The sequence below is a fragment of the Xiphias gladius genome, chromosome 20 (assembly GCF_016859285.1).
Source record: "Xiphias gladius isolate SHS-SW01 ecotype Sanya breed wild chromosome 20, ASM1685928v1, whole genome shotgun sequence".
Lineage (NCBI taxonomy): Eukaryota > Metazoa > Chordata > Actinopteri > Istiophoriformes > Xiphiidae > Xiphias > Xiphias gladius.
Genome location: NC_053419.1, coordinates 2,742,770 through 2,759,232, shown reverse-complemented (window position 1 = coordinate 2,759,232; position 16,463 = coordinate 2,742,770). Strand labels below are relative to the sequence as shown.

General features: G+C 40.7%; 1 protein-coding gene across 4 annotated transcripts in view; it reads right to left on the bottom strand.

The window, feature by feature from the left end:
* Positions 1 to 16,463, bottom strand: part of mbd2 (methyl-CpG binding domain protein 2) — a 33,328-nt gene that overhangs the window by 3,853 nt on the left and 13,012 nt on the right. Inside the window, exons 6-7 of one of the 4 annotated variants that reach the window (XR_005709715.1) lie at positions 10,520 to 10,647; positions 530 to 701 (exon numbers count right to left, since the gene is read on the bottom strand). Coding sequence is in view for 3 of the 4 variants with exons in the window: in XM_040157878.1 (XP_040013812.1) it covers positions 10,530 to 10,647 (118 nt within the window). In the remaining variant the exon portion in view is untranslated. Of the gene's footprint in view, positions 1 to 529; positions 702 to 10,519; positions 10,648 to 10,752; positions 12,855 to 14,013; positions 14,244 to 16,463 lie in introns of those variants that run through there. The other 3 variants (XM_040157878.1, XM_040157879.1, XM_040157880.1) reach the window with 3 other exon arrangements.

Here is a 16,463-nt window from a genome sequence, read left to right as displayed (position 1 = left end):
TACCTAATTTCTCAATTTAAAATCCTTCAGTCTGCCATTCTGAATCCTTCATCCTGCCATGCCACCTTCCTTGCCCCCTGAAATGAAATCCTTTGTTATTCAATTTTTAATCCCCAGTTGATACCAATTTGAATCCTTCATTGTACTGCTTTGAATAGCTCGTTTGAATTCTGAGTCCTTTATTATGCCATTTTAAATTCCTAAAAGTTTTCATTTTGAATCCCATATTGTGTAATTTGTCTGCTTCTTCCCATTGGAATTCCATCTGAGTTAAACCCACCAAAATCTTTCAATTTTCATTTTCAAGCTACCACACCACACCATACCAGACCAGAAGATGTGGTCGATAGAAACTATGTGAAATCCTTACATACAGTAAGCAAGATAGATAGGAAAGCCAACCCTTTCATCGGAAAGTGGTTGGGCTTGCCACAATGCCTCTCTGAAACTGGTCTCTTTGGAAAGAACATCCTACAGCTGCCACTGCAATCCATGAGCATGGGCTACAAGCAGGAAAAGAACAGGCTACCTGAGGGAGTCCACTGACCAGGCAGTGAGGAGTACAAAGGTCCAGGTCCGCACTGGCTCCAAGTGGATAGCCCATGCTGAAGTTGGCCTGGCAATTAGCAGGCAGGAGCAGCAGCAAAGAGATCATCGGCAGGATTGATACAGGAAGGACAGCTCTCAGGTGGGGTGAAGCTCTGTGGGTCACATTTAAGGCAAGCAGGAAAAAGAGTTTTAGCTGGTGGTTTCTGAGGTGACAAGGATGGAGGATGCGCGTTATAAGATCCAGGCCTTGGCACAAGGAGGACAAGGGGGCTGGACAACATGGAAAGGCATTGTTTGAAGAAATATCAGCATGGCAAACCAGTGGAAAATCCCACAGGCAATGCTCAGTTTCCTTATCAGTGCAACATACAGCACACTCCCATGCCCAGTGAACCTGCAGCAGTGGTATGGCCAGGGAGAATGCTTCCCCCTCTGCAGCAGTCCAAATGCAGGCCTCCAGCACATCTTGTCAGGCAGCAAGATCATGCTCCCCCAAGGAGGCTACAGGTGGCGACATGACCGGGTCCCAGCCAGATTGGCCAAGGGGCTGGAGGGGAGCGGACAGGACATTGGCAGAGCGTCATGCGAAGAATTCCACTGAGGATGGTTCCATCCACCCAGGACTGGAGAATGAGAGTCGATCGAGGCAGGAGGCTCCAGTTCCTCAGTGAGACCACCAACGCAAGTCTCCGCCCTGACATAGCCAAGACCATGCTCCTCATGGAGCTAACTGTCCAATGAGAGGAAGCAGTGGAGGCTGTCTTCAAGAAGATGAGGCTGAAGTACTAAGATCTACCGCTGACTGCAAGGCGGCTGGCTGGAGAACAGTACAAGTAGGATACCGCAGCTTTGTCGGTACATCAGCTTTACTTCTCCTTATGGACGTGGGAGCAAACTAACAAAAGGCTGTGAAAGTCTTGGCTGAAAAGGCTGTGAAAAGCAGCTTTTGGCTCTGGTTGAGGAGAGAGGAGAAGTGTTGGAAGTAACACCTAAACTGAGGACTAGTTGAAGGGGCTGGCAGGGAGACATCTCTGCTACTGCTCTTCCACCATGAGAAATTCCAGGGGCAAAGAAGCAAAACGCTGAAAGTCGAAGGTACCCGACTGACAACCCTGCAGCTGACATATGGGAACTGGAGGTGGTGCGACTGGTAGTAATTCCATAGCAGGTCAACACCTACCTGTATAATCAATTCAGTACCTCTTTGAACCATCATGAATCCCTGTTTTGCACTAGGAGAATACAGTTCTTGCTAAATCCCAAAAGACTTCATGATGAACTTCCACTGTTTTTGTGTTTTATTGTTTCAGTGTATTAATATGTCTGTATCTGAATGTTTCCTTCCTTCATTGCTTCAGTATTTTCATGTTTCAATTTGATGATCATTGTCTCAGTCTTAATTACTCTCTAATAATTAGAAAATCCTGATAATCTGCTGCTTAATCGAGGCAATTCAGCTGACTGACAGCAGGCGAACACACACACACACACACACACACACACACACACACACACACACACACACACACACACACACACACACACACACACACACACACACACACACACACTCAGCAGTTATCAGCCTTGTGAATGACTTTGAAGCAGATAATTCTCTGTCTCTCTACATCCACTAATTACCAGCAGCTGAGAAAAATGCTGCAGGAGTCTGAATCAGCTCCTCTGGAAATTACAAGATACACAGCTAATAATCACACACACACACACAGACTAGTGTGTTTGTGTGTCCGTATCGAATGGTCACAGTCTTTTCTCAGTCAGCAGTGTGAACCTTCAGTCTCGATCAGATATAAATGCCAGTCTGCACATTTAAAGGAGCATTCCAACATTTAGTGAAATCCTCTTCTTCCTTGTCCTACCCAGAGTCAGATAAGAAGATGGATATCAGTGTCATCTCTTAGGACCCTTTATTTTTCCTATATGGCAAACCCATTTATTAAGTATGTGATGTTGTTATTAAATGCCAATGCTGGTGTTCCCAGCAGATACACCTTCGATGGCTCAACAACTGAACTGAACAAGTAACATCCTACAAATACCTTGGTCTATGGTTAAACAATATATAATCTTACATTATTATTATTACATGTTGAAGGACTCAAAAAAAAATTAAACAGAGGGTAAACGTTCTGTACAGACATAAAACTTGTTTCTCTAGTTCAGTTAGACAGCAATTACTACAGTCAGCTATCTTGTCTGTACTGGACTATGATTGTATTTATATACATGGTCCTCCATTTACTCTTCAATCATTAGATTTAGTACATCATAGTTATTTGAGGTTCAACAGATGATGGCTCATCACTTTGACCTGTACAGGAGAGTAGGCTGGCCCTCCCTGTCAGTCAGAAGGGACTTGCATTCCTTAATATTTATCTATAAAACCCTTGCAGGAAAACAGCCCACATACCTACCTACAGTTCAGGCAAATTGATTGCTCTACCAGATCTCAGAAATGTTTCATTGTTAAAGTTCCTAAATTTATAACAGAGCTTGAGGTAAAAAGGACTTTAAATGTTTTGCCCCTCTCAGATGGAATACTTTTCAGCAGGATCTAAATATGGATTTCTTTTGCGGATTATAAAGTTTTAATTGAGACTTCCACTGACTACACTTGTACATGCTATGGACACATCTGAGTGTAGTACACATCTTTAACATTAACTTAGCTTTATCCCGTTTTCTGTTCAATTGTATGTATTGCTGGCCCAGTCCTAGCTCACATCTTTTTAATAATTTATCCTTAATTCCTTTGTGGTTTATAAATTTCAGGTTGATTTGGCTTGACTTCATTGGGTTCATTGGTTTTAAATGTATTTATTGTGTGCATGAGGCTTGTGGTTGTCGTTTACCACTCTATCCTTATATGTTATCTGCAGTTTATACATGTGTTTGTCTAAATGTATGGTTTTTACTTTGTGAAAAAATTTGAATGAATAAGGGTGTTTACTAACGTCTAGATGCAGACATATTTCTGACTCATCTGTTTGTGCGTGTTTTTGGGTTGTTTTTAACAAATTGCATTTCAGATTAAAAGACAAATTATTAATTCGTACACACATAAATTGTAAAAAAAACCTAATTTTCAAAAAAAAAAAAAAAAACATGACCAAGGGTTCATAGCCATGCTGGCAGCTCTTTGAGGCTGTACTTGTTTTGAGCGAAATGCTAACATCAGCATGCTAACATGCTCAATGTTACAATGCCGTACAGCTGTACAACTGTTGGGTATGCCATGGTAACATACCCAACAGTTGTTGAGACATTTCAGTCTGGACCATAGTTGTGTTCAATTCCTTAACGAAAACCGTGACAAAATATACAGGTTAACAACCTTTTTCCTGTGACAAAGAGGAGACACTGACAAGGTGAAACTGACATCATTAAACAATAACTGACTGTACAATGCCAGCTTGGACATTGCTACTGTATGCACTTTAACACTATGGCTGTGGGAGCTCGGACAACATATGGTGACGGGAAAGGAACATGAAAGCAACAGCGGGATTCGGTCAGAGAAAACGGGTTGGACCCACTTCAAAAATACGGCTGCTGAGAGAAAAATTGAGTGTGTAGTATTGTCGGGAGAAAAACCCTGCGACTACAGAATCGCTGGGAAGAAAACTACGAACATGAAGAGACACCTCAAGGAGCGCCACACAGAAACTGAGGTAATCTAATGTTAAGATGTTAAATCACATTAGGTTACTCTTCAAGGCATATGAAGCCAAATACTAAAGGCAGTGGTGCAATTTTCATATTAGCATCTGACAACAGGACATTGCTACATTGCTTACAGATGGGGGTGTAGCCTTACTGAAAAGTCAGTTTGCTAACCTTTACTTAAGACAAACATGCTAAAGCGCGCACAACTTAACTACCATACACATTTGATAGTCAGATCTTGCTTGATCATTTGAATGGGTCCATGCAGCTAAATGTTGTCTACAACATCTACTGGTTATTAAAATGCATAAAATGTAGAAGAGTCTTTTGGGCTTGAATAAAGTCTGTTGGACAATAGTTGGCTGTCTAGTACTCAGCTTGCTGTGTGTGCAGAGAGATTCCAAATATTTTCTTTACAAATGTATTTAGATGGTAGCGTACAACCTATTTTAAACACTTACTATAACACCTTTCTGACAGTCCTTAACTGAACGTTAAAAGGGTCGGATTTTATTGCAGGGCTGTTGTACAGGGTTCTTTTAGATTGTTTAGGGTTATTTTTCTGGATTCTCAGGGTTTGTGTTATCAAACAGTGAGTTATGATCATAGACTGACATAGACTCAATGACTCATTTATATAGCAAGAGTTGGATGCATTGGATTTGCTAATGTTGCATTTTTCCAGACTTCATTGTTTTATCCTCTTTCATGTCTGGATATATTGCTTAAATTAATAACTATTAACAAACTAATTATTAATAACTAATGAATAATTTTCTTTTAGCCTAAAATCAGTTTGATGGAGTCTTATTTGAAAGCAGTTTGCTGAAGTTTGACTGAAAAGCTCATTTCTAAATGAACTGACTGGCCAGACATTAACAGCTGATTTTATCTCCTCACATACAGTACTGCGCAAAAGTTTTAGCACTAAAAGTAAAGCGAGGGTACTTTTAAAAATAATGGATGAATAGTTTTTATTTATCTATTAACCTCACACAAGTGCAGTAAATCAAATCAATATTTGCTTTTAAAACAGCACCAGTTCTCCATAGTACACTTATGCAAAGTTTTTCAAGGTACTTGGCAGGTAAGTTGTTCCAGCATCTTGAAGAACTTGCCTCAGTTCTTCTGTGGATTTATTCTGTCTCTTCATATAATCCCAGACTGACTCCACAATGCTGAGATCAGGACTCTGTGGGGGCCAGACCATATGTTACAGGACTCCTTGTTCTTCTTGTCTCTGAAGACAGTTCCTTATGACTCTGACTGCTTGGGCTCATTGTCCCGCTACAGAATGAATTTGGGACCAATCAGATGTCTCACTAATGGTGTTGTGTGATGGATAAGAATCCAAACATCTAAAGTGCCAAAACCTTTTGCACAGCACTGTATATTTGAATGTTGGGGTACATGTTGGCTGATACGTAACAGGAAATGTCAGGGCAGTCTGTCGTTTATGTTTGAGCTGTAAAATAACCTGCTTGGTATATATCTTGGTCACAACTCTTAAATGATCAAATTTAAGGGAACTTTATCAAAAATGTTTGTTTATTTTGTGTGTTTATGTAAAAAATGATTAGCAACCGATATTTTCTCAGCTATTGACATTGGTACCAGGACTTTTTCATTATTTTTGCATGAGTGCTTCTGAAACTTTAAGTATATTTTGCTGATAGTAATAATTTAAAGTATAATTCTGAATGAAGAACTTTTAAAAGTAAAATAGTATTTCAACACTGTGACACTGCTACTTTGACTTTAGTAAAGCATCTGAAAACTCCAACTATTGGTGATGAAAACTGATGGAAACTCTTTTTAATGAAAAAATAATTATATTAGACCTATTTTCCATTGCTGATACTTATTGTTTTGTGTTTCCAAGAGCAGAACATTAAGAGTCACAGAAGAGAAATAGAACAGAAGAAGAAACCAACTCAGTCATAAAACCAACATAAATAAATTAATAGGAAGTGGCAACAAGACTCACAGCAGCAGGAAACAAACCGAACAGTCTGAGATTTAAAATGGTTGTTTCAACAGCTAGAAAGCAGCCCAGGACACACACACACACACACACACACACACACACACACACACACACACACACACACACACACACACACACACACACACACACACACACACACACACACACACACACACACACACACACACTCTCACAGGCTGGCTGCAGCCCTCTCTCTCTGGTCCAGCTATGAAAACCCATTAGTAATCACTCCTCAACTCTCAGCGGCTTTTTTTCCCCAAATGACTTCCATCCAGCCAATCTGCATAAATCTGCATTAATAGACGATTCTCCACACACACACACACACACACACACACACACACACACACACACACACACACACACACACACACACACACACACACACACACACACCATTCATCTGACAACATATACGCACACATATACACAATTTCAGTTTCTATTGACAGCAGATTTATCATGAAAGACATATCATTACAGCAACCTTTATGAAGGAAATATAATGGGAGTGTTGGACAGAAAAAACTTTTTTAGAGGCTCACCGGTCTTGGAGTTAAACATGTAAAGTTTGTCCCGAGGTTGGCGCTAGCGTAAAGATCGTGTGGTGATTTAAATTACTAGGTATGTCTTTTTGCCCCTCGAGAGATGAAGCCTACGGACGGTGATAGCCAAACAGAGTTAGTTGATTTCAACTCATTTTGATTTGTAACAATCCTGGATTTTTCAGTTTATCGATTCAGGATTAAAATTTATCTGCATCTGTCATCATAGCGAAAAGTCCCTACAGCAAGACTTTGTAACACTTGAAATAACCTTCAAATGAAAATCTGAATTCATAAGCATTAAAACGCACGCTCGCTCAGTCGCTCCTCAGGGGTTTTGCTGCTACAGCCTCACTTGGTCTGGTATGACCAGTCGACTGTGGTGGGTAATGTTAATTTAAACTTTAGCAAACTTTAGACAGGTATTTCTGTGTAAGGCTGGATGTCCATATAGCGCTTTTTTCTGGCAGAAAACTGTTGGCCAGGGTTGGGGGGTGCTTCGATCCAGCGCTTCATCAAAAAAGCACTGCTCGTGGGTTTTGCTTCCATGACAACATTATCTTGACAACATATCACCACAACCGTTGTACGATACACTAGCATAGCTTCTCTGATTTTAAGTACTATATTTTTATTAAAGGCGCTGCACACTTAAAGATGTTTATTGAGCTGTAAAGTAAATGATACGACTGTACCGTGATGAAACACATCAGTGTTTGTGTTGATATTGACATTTCTTTCTAAAGTTATAAAAATCGGCATTTCTTGGGTTGAAGATAGTTAACCGTTTGGGACTTCTCTGGTAGTCTGTCTTCAAATATTTACTGAAAAAGACTCATCATTCACAGGAGTTTACATTATTTTTTACTAACCCTCTACTTAATATTTTTCAGTTGTGGCGCATGGTTTGGACCTTTGCTTTTGACGGCTGTAGAAGCAACACCAGACTGCACCTTTCTCCTCAGACCCTCAAATGCTTTAGCCGTGGTTGCAGATGGCACCAGGTCCCTCACTGGCGGCACATTGGCATATGTTAAAGAGTGCTATTCTAAGTACATGCTTGGCTCGTTTCAGAGATTTTCAACTAGAAGCGCTCTGAGTGGTTGCAAAAAAAAAAGGCGGAGCGCTGTGAAAAAAGACTATGGGTTCAGCACTTTTTCTATAGGTGGCTGCATGTGGTGCTCTGTCCTCATTAGGAACAACTGAAAAAAGTTAGGGAAAAAAAACCCTATATGGACACAAGCTCTAACTGACACTGAGACATTCCACTGAATCTGTGACTGTTCTCTGCTTATGCTACTGTTGCAATATATTCATAGCCTGGTTCCAGACCTCTGAATCGCTGCCCATATCTCTGATTTGTTTCAACAATTACAACTGAGTTGAATCCCCACCTCTTGTAATGCCCAATAAGAGTTTATCATCAATTTTTATTTTTTTTTTTATGAGTTTGACAGTACCTTCCTACATATGGTATGCCAGCTAGCTATCTCACTTCATCCATGAAAATTAGTAAAAGAAAAATGGAAAAGATGGACAAAGCTGTACAGGTTGGTGTAAGCCAACCAGGTAGCCTGATGGTTGAGCGCATACCACATGACTGCAACGTCCCCACTTCGATTCCAGCAGGAGATCTCTCTCTCCCCAAATTTCTTGTCTCTCTACATTGTCAGCTCTCAAATAAAAGCAAAATTCCAAACACGAGTCTATTAAAAAAAAGAAACATTCATTCTAAAATCATTTGTTCGATCGATATGATAAATGTCAAGTTCAATGCTCCCAGCAAACACCACCACAGCTTTTGTGTCGACTTAATGACACTGGCAGGACACATACTGTCTATAAGTAACTGCTGATTGATTAGTACACAACAACCCCCCTCCCAAACAGAAAACAGCTGGCCAGAAAATGTCTGGCTATTAATGAAATAAAAATGAAACACTATTTCAGTCTGATAATCAGGCTTATTCGCAGTTGAAGTCATTTTTCGATATGAGGGAATCAAAATTCTGCCTTTACAAATAAAAATGCTCCACTATTCAAGATAATTCCAGCCACGATGAACAAATCAATTCTCCAACTGTTTTTAAAGACCAAAGTGGGCTGGATGAGAATTACCAGGTTAATTTTAGTTGTCATGTAAACCTGGATTAGTTAAACCCCATTCGAAGATTAGGCCTAAAACAGACTTCCATGTAATTTTTCGGAATCACTTTCCTGCTCCCCAGTAGATGGACCAATTCTATGCAATGGCCCCCTGAGTTTTTCTTTAGCACCACCCTCAGGACAAACTGCACTCTGTCGTTCAATTATATTTACAGCGAAAACTGGATTTAATTTGAATTGGAGTCAGACTTAAGTTAGACTGGTGGAGGCTGCAATTGTCAGATGAAACTCTTTACCTTCTCTGGGGGAAAAATATGGGGGAAAAAAACCCCCCTCAGAACTCAAACTCCACAGCAAAACCTTCACACTGAAAGCAATCTGGTCTACTGTGCTACCCTGTTGCCAGGGCGACCCTGACCTGGATAAGCTGCGGGATATAGAAGGATGATGGATGGATGTGTGAACTTCTGAAAGTAAATGTTTTTTAATCTGGTTTTGTTTACAGGCTCTGCAGAGTGAAATATAACCAATAACCAAATAAACTGTAATACGACACACACACACAGGCATATCACATTAACCATAAGCACACACAACAAGCCCATAGCCCATCAATCACACACAGATATAAACACAGTCTGTTAGTCTGCTGCATGGCTGAGTTTCAATCAGACACAGAGTCCCATCAGCATTCACAAGAAGTCTCACCACACACACACCCACACGCACATGCACACGCACGCATGCACACACACACACTCGCACACACACACACACACACACACACACACACACACACACACACACACACACACACTCGCACACACACACTCGCACACACACACACACACACACACACACACACACACACACACACACACACACACACATACACATTCAACTGTCAGTACTTTTTTAGTTTAGTAATTCAGTAGTTTAGTAGTACAGTACTTTAAAAGTTCAGTAGTTAAGTACTGTAGTAGTTTAATACTTCTGTAGTGCAATCGTTTAGTAGTTTAGTAGTTGAGCTTGATGTCGGAGTCAAACTGTCACTGAAACAGTTACCAGTTTTAATTTTGTGGCTGATCGGTAGAAGTTGTAAATTAACTATGTCCATGTATTTCAGTATTGAAGCCTTGCACATACATGAAGAACAAACACCCCTCTGCTCCAAATATCCAGGGAATGAACCAGGAAGTTGCTGTGTGTGCAGGAGGACGTGGGGTGTTCATCATGATGTCCACAGACTTTTTAAACCATCTCATCCCTTCACAGTGACCTTTATTTCCCCTCTTTCCTCTAACAGATCGTTTTTACTCATATTTTGACTGATGTGCACCTCACCTCACCTGCCTGAAAGGAGGTTGTTTTACCATGACAGCTGGCTAATGCTAGCTATCATGTCTCCAATCCTAACTGCAGCTTATCTGCACGTTTGAGAAGGGCTCTTCAAAATGTTTAATATTTATTTCTCCACACTGTAACACATGTAATAAAATGTAAGTTTGTAGATGTGAAGAAATGTTATTAAACTTGCTCAAAGAAGTGGAACATACCGCAGCAGAACCCCTGCTGGTGATTATAAACATGAAAATTGATTAAAAAAACATTTCGCCGGTCTCACCTGTCTGTCTTCAGGCTGTCTTCCCCTCCAACAGCTCTCGGGTGTTTTCGGCGGCCCGCGCCAAACCATCGGCCATTAGCGCCTCCTCCAGACTCCTCCTGGCCTGGTAAACTTTCAGCTCCTGCTCCCTGCACACACACACACACATACACACACACAGATATCTTATTATGAGTCCTGTTCCACAGTCCACTGGTTTACAATTTTCCCAAACTCTTGATATAATGTCATGAATCAATAGATAAATGGTTACATATTACAAACATCCAGCAAAATTAAATAGTTTTCCAGTCTTTGGTAATTTATCAAACCCAACAGACCAAGCCTGCACCTGAAACACCAAATCGTACACTAACAAGACTGACCAGAAAACATAAATCACACACAACATCGCAGACATCATCAAAAAGTGGCTGTGTCGAAAGCGGGCCTATTCGAGATGACCCAGGCGTGTGATCGCTGCACAGTGCTTAGATTTCTGTTCGACTTGATCGCGACTTACTCCCACGTTACGCAAACGTCATGTAACCTCACAAGATCAAAGAGTACAGAACTTCAGGGCATGATGGGAAACGCCTGGCTCTCCCCTGATCTAACAGCAGATTGGCTTCGATCCCAGATCAACAACATGACATTCTATAGAGTCTTTTCATGTTCCATTTGATTGAAGAGATTTTGATTTCATCAGTCCAATTTTTCACTGAGAAGGTTTATTTTGTTAAAAGACTAAATATTATGTTGTATATGGCAACTTTTATTAGTCAGGGAGGTTGAATAATTCAGTATCTTATATTACAGATAGTTCTAGTCTACAAAATGAACATTACTTATTTAATTTTCAAAAAGTATCATAAAGTAACGATGTATAGATGTAAAGTTCTGACATTCTAAATATCTAACAGATCAATAATGAAAACTTCATTATCTTGTATTGTTATTTCAGTGTGTGTAACAGCAGAAGACTGGAGCCCTTAAACTCCAGAAGGAAAAAAACACAATCCCCGGCAATAACTTCCTTGTTTATCTTCTTTAATCTTAATTAGTTTGAAGTACAGGAGTTCTTTAGTTCCTGAGGGTGGTGCTGGAGGAAATTTCATGGTGTCACTTATATCTAAAAAGGTTCATTCTCTGGGAAGCAGAAATCCGGACAGGAGATACAAAAACACAGTAAGGTCAAAAGTATGTGGACAGGGCTTTCTAAACGAAGTGCACTTTTGGCATGGGATGTTTTTTCCGGGTTTGGGCCCAGTGATGGGAACTCTTAATTCTACGGCATGCAGTGATATTGTCGACAACTGTGTTCTTCCAACTTTGTGGTAACACTTTGGGCAAGACCATATCCTGTTTCAACAGGACAGTGCCCCCGTGCACAAAGCCGGCTCCTTAAAGAAATGGTTTTCCCAGTTTATTGTGGAAGAACTTGACTGGCCTGCACAGAGCCCTGACCTCAACCCAGAGCTGGAACCTGTATTAATTTCCTCAGCAAAAAAAAAAAAAAAATTTACATGACGAAAACGAGATTAAAACTAAATAAAACGTCATTTTTGAAAAAGGAGGACTACTACGAAATGTATTACCTTTTTGGTCAATGAATAAGAACTGAACGATACTGTCAAAAATGGAAGACTGGGCAAAATAAACAAATTACTGTATTAATGCAAAGCCTTATTCAACGACTTGCATGCATCTGTGGAATCACATATTGTCTAAGCGCCTGCTTGGTCAAACAGTATTCTTCGCCCAAATATTTCACAAGTCTATTTGCACTAACAAGCAGCATTTCAGTAAAATTAAAATTGCATGACAATAATGAGACTAAACTAGCAATTGTTTAGTAATATGTTGAGTAAAACTAACAAGATTCGTATGACTAAAATGTGACTAAAACAATCATGGATTTTCAAATCAGCTGCCAAAATTAACACTGTGTAACACTGAGTAGAAGCCAAGCCTTATCGCCCAGCATCAGTGCTGGGCCTCAGTAATGCTCCTGTGGCTGCATGGGAGAAAACTCCCGCAGCCAGGCTCCAAAATCTGGTGGAAAGACTGAAACCAGACGAGTGGAGGCTGTTTTAGCAACACATTAATGGCCAGGAGTTCGTAACGACATGTTCAACTCAGGTGTCCACATAGTTTTGACTGTTGGTCAGACTGACATCCGCATCCTTAGGCTCTGCTTCTAATTGACCAAACACCAGTGATGAGCCGTATAGAACGTTAGCAGGTGGTGGTGAACTCAGGCGACTCCCTCCTCTCAGACTTGACACTGGCTCTTCAAAGCAGACGTGCGTGTTTGTTTCTGTTTGCTGTCACAGACAGAGAAGATGTCCACCGCCTTTTGTCAAAACCAACAAAAGACAGAAAACAGAGAGGAGACAGAATCAGCTCAATTGTGTGAGACTGAATCTGGATTAACAAACAGCTGGAGAGAGAGCGATACAATGGGACATGATCGTGTTTTACAATGCCATTTACTTGTGTTAACTAAAGTGAAGATCAAAGGGAACAATTGGAGAAATAATGAAAACGAATATAGATGTAAACTGAAAATATAAGAGATGAGAGGACAAAAGAGGGGAGTCTGATGTAGCAGCGGACAAAGAGGAGGAAAGAAGATGAAAAGGTGGAGGAGTGAGAGGAGAGGAATGAGAGTGATTTAGGATGACAAGCACATTCAGCTGGAGGAGGGAAGAAGGAGAGAATTGGAAATTAATGGAGGGGAGAGATAAGAAAAGGAGGAGGAGGAAGGCTGGAGGGAGGGAGGAGATATTTTTTCATTGAAATAGAAACAAAGGTAAAGATGGAAAAACAAAGGAAGGTGGGGGCAAGGGTGGAAAAGTTGAGAATAAAGGGAAGAAAGGGAGGAATTATTAAAGAAAGGAAAGAGGGAAGGAAGAAATGAAAGAATGAAAGGAGTTACTGAGAGAAAAACGTCAAGAAGAAGGAAGGGAAATAATGGGAAGTAAGGAAAAAAGGAAGGATTGAAAAGCAAAAAGACAGAGTAAAGTAGAAGAGTAAACACTAAAAGAGGGAGAGAAGAATGGAAGAGAAGAAGAGACTTAAAGAAAAAGGAATGAGATAAGGAAGGAGGGGAAGAAATAATTGGGAGAGAAGGGAAAAGTAAGGACAGAGGAAGAGAAGGACTAAATAAATAAGGAGGTAAGGAAATGTTAAAGGAGTGTGAGATGGATGGGAGGAAGGGAGGAAAGGAGTGCATGAAAACAAGGACAATGGTAAGGAAGGAGGGAAGAAATAAGGGGAAAGAAGAATGGAGTAAAAAGGAGGGAAAGGAATAGAAAAGGAAGGAGAGGAGAAAAGAGGAGAGAGTGAAGGATGTGGTGATGTATTCCAGTGATTCTGTTGTAATGGCTTCAGCCAGCTGGTCTTCTCTTCTCTATAGTTCTTCCACTGGTCACAGACACAGACACAGACACAGACACACACACGCACACACACACACACACACACACACACACACACACACACACACACACACACACACACACACACACACACACACTCAGTCAGTCAGTCAGTGTGTGTCCCCACAGTGCCCCCTGCTGCCAGGCTGCAGCAGGACTCATCTCATTCTTTAGATTGCAGACAGGAGGAGAAGAGGAGAGCGCTGCCCACCAAGCACACACACCACAGGATGATCAGCTGGCAAAGTTCACTCTTCCTCTGACCTTTGTGGGAATCAACTCTAGCAGGTTTAACTCAGTAGCTGGAAAATTTGAAAAAAAAAAAAATTACTGCTACAAGCAACAATGAAACTTAAAAACATAAAAAAACTACAGTTGACTAAATATTGACTGTGATGATGACATTGATTATTTATCTGCAGCAAGATTCTACTATTTATTATTGGCCTGAAATAAAACCGGGGAGCAAAGACGTCCTATGTCCCTTAAATCAGTACATTCCCACTGTAGAAGGGTCCTGAGACACTTCACCCTGATAACCGGAGTAAAATTAAGTTTACATTTCCTGGTCAAAGGGGGATTAAGACCATTACACACCAAAGACAAAATTTTACATGAAAAATAATTATGTGATATGTGTATTGCCATTCCTCCCATCTCTGTGTTTATACTTCTGTGTAGAAGCTCGAGGAGCATGGCCAGTTGGTAAGAAACTTCATTCTTGTCTTTTTTTTTTCTTCTTTATTTCTCCCCCTTTTTTTTTTCTCTCACTCAGGATCAAATGTGTGCCACAGTTCTGTAATGATTATCGGTCATGGATCTCGTGATGATAGAGATGTCTTGTCTTGCAGCAATGGAATAGCATGGAAACTGTGAGGGCGGACGGTTTTTGTTTTTCTCCTCCTTTTGAACAAGCATTTACAGAATTATTTTTCTTCAAATATATAATACTTATAACAGGGCAAGAAATATGTATAGTATTTGTAATTCTGAAATTCCCATTGTTGCCAATAAAAATACCCCGTTTAAAGATGGAAGAATAAAACTTCTCTCCCAACAAACTGCTGGTTTTTATGGTTTAGATTGTTAGATTAGTTGCAGGATCATCAGGTGGCAATGCAGCTGAGAGCAGAGACTGTTTAGGAATCTCCTCTCGGTATGTTCAAGGATGGGCCAGCGTCTGAGAACTTTATTCCTGAAAACAGCTGCATCGTCATAAGAGAAGCAATCTTCAGGTATACGTGTTTTTGCATTTTGAAATTCTTAACAATTATATGAAATTATTTGTGTCTCTTGAATGTTACAAGTATGAATATTTATTGGTACTACGATAAGCATTGTGGTAGTTTTGAGGTTTTTTTAGACACTGCATCACTTCCACTGATGACAGCTCATAGCGAGTGTTTTGATGCTGAAAAAGGTCCCTCATTGGATCCCTACCCTCTGATATGAGCCACGGGATTTAGTGTCGCTTCGACAGCAGGAGATCTGCCACAGATAAACTGATGAAAAGTAAATATCTAACCTTTTTATAATGTGACAATGCTATAGTAAGGCTTTGGTTCGGTTTAGACACAAAACCTACTTGGATAGGTTTAGGGAAAGATCATGGTTTGGGTTAAAATAAGTACTTTGTTAATGTTAGAGGACCTTCATCATCATGGTAACAACACTGAACACTTTGAAGTTTAGAAAACCTTTGAGTTTTGTGGTTAAGGTTACAGAAAGATCACTGTCGGTCTTCAAGGAAACAAGGTTGACTGTCGGTTGGAAACGGAAACAAACATCACCTGGCTTCCTCCTTTGCCCTCGTCATAATAACTACAGCCACTAGAGGATGCTGTCCCTTGGCTGTAAACATGTCATTTTGGGGCATTTGCTGAAAAGGCTGATGCCGTTTCACGCGACCGCTGCACGTCGCTAAACAAGAAAATGTAACTACGGGTTGTAATAAGATGCCTGCACAGCCAAACTATGAGGAGGAAAGTCCACTCAGAACTACACGGGCCAGCTGTTTTAGGAAATTACAGAGCCCTTTTTAAAAATAATTGTATATATTCTTGACCTGTTTTAAGAGATTTACATCTGCAGTAGGAACCAGTGGGTTTGGACTTGAAGGCCGCAGACCCAGTAGGAAAGTTGGGAACTATTTAGAGATGGACTAACACATTGCTGGTTTTTATCTTTTCAGGGGATTTGCTGACAACAACAAAAACATAGAATATTGCCGGACGTTTCATCTAACATCTTTCCTCTCTTTCAGCTGCTACCTGGATGTTCTGAATCCCGTTTGGCTTAAAATGCGACTGTGGTGGCATCTGCCCTTCTTCATCCTCCTCATCCTCCACCTCCTTCGTGCTTCGCTGCCTCTCATCTCGCATTATCTGTCTCCTCTCTCTTCCCCCTCTCATCCTCCTCTCTCTCTGCAGCTGATTACTCCCACTACCCGAGCATGCATCAGTCATCTGCTCTTATCCAGCCTGTCTTGGGCTGCAGAGGGAGAAGCTGGATTCCCTCACTTT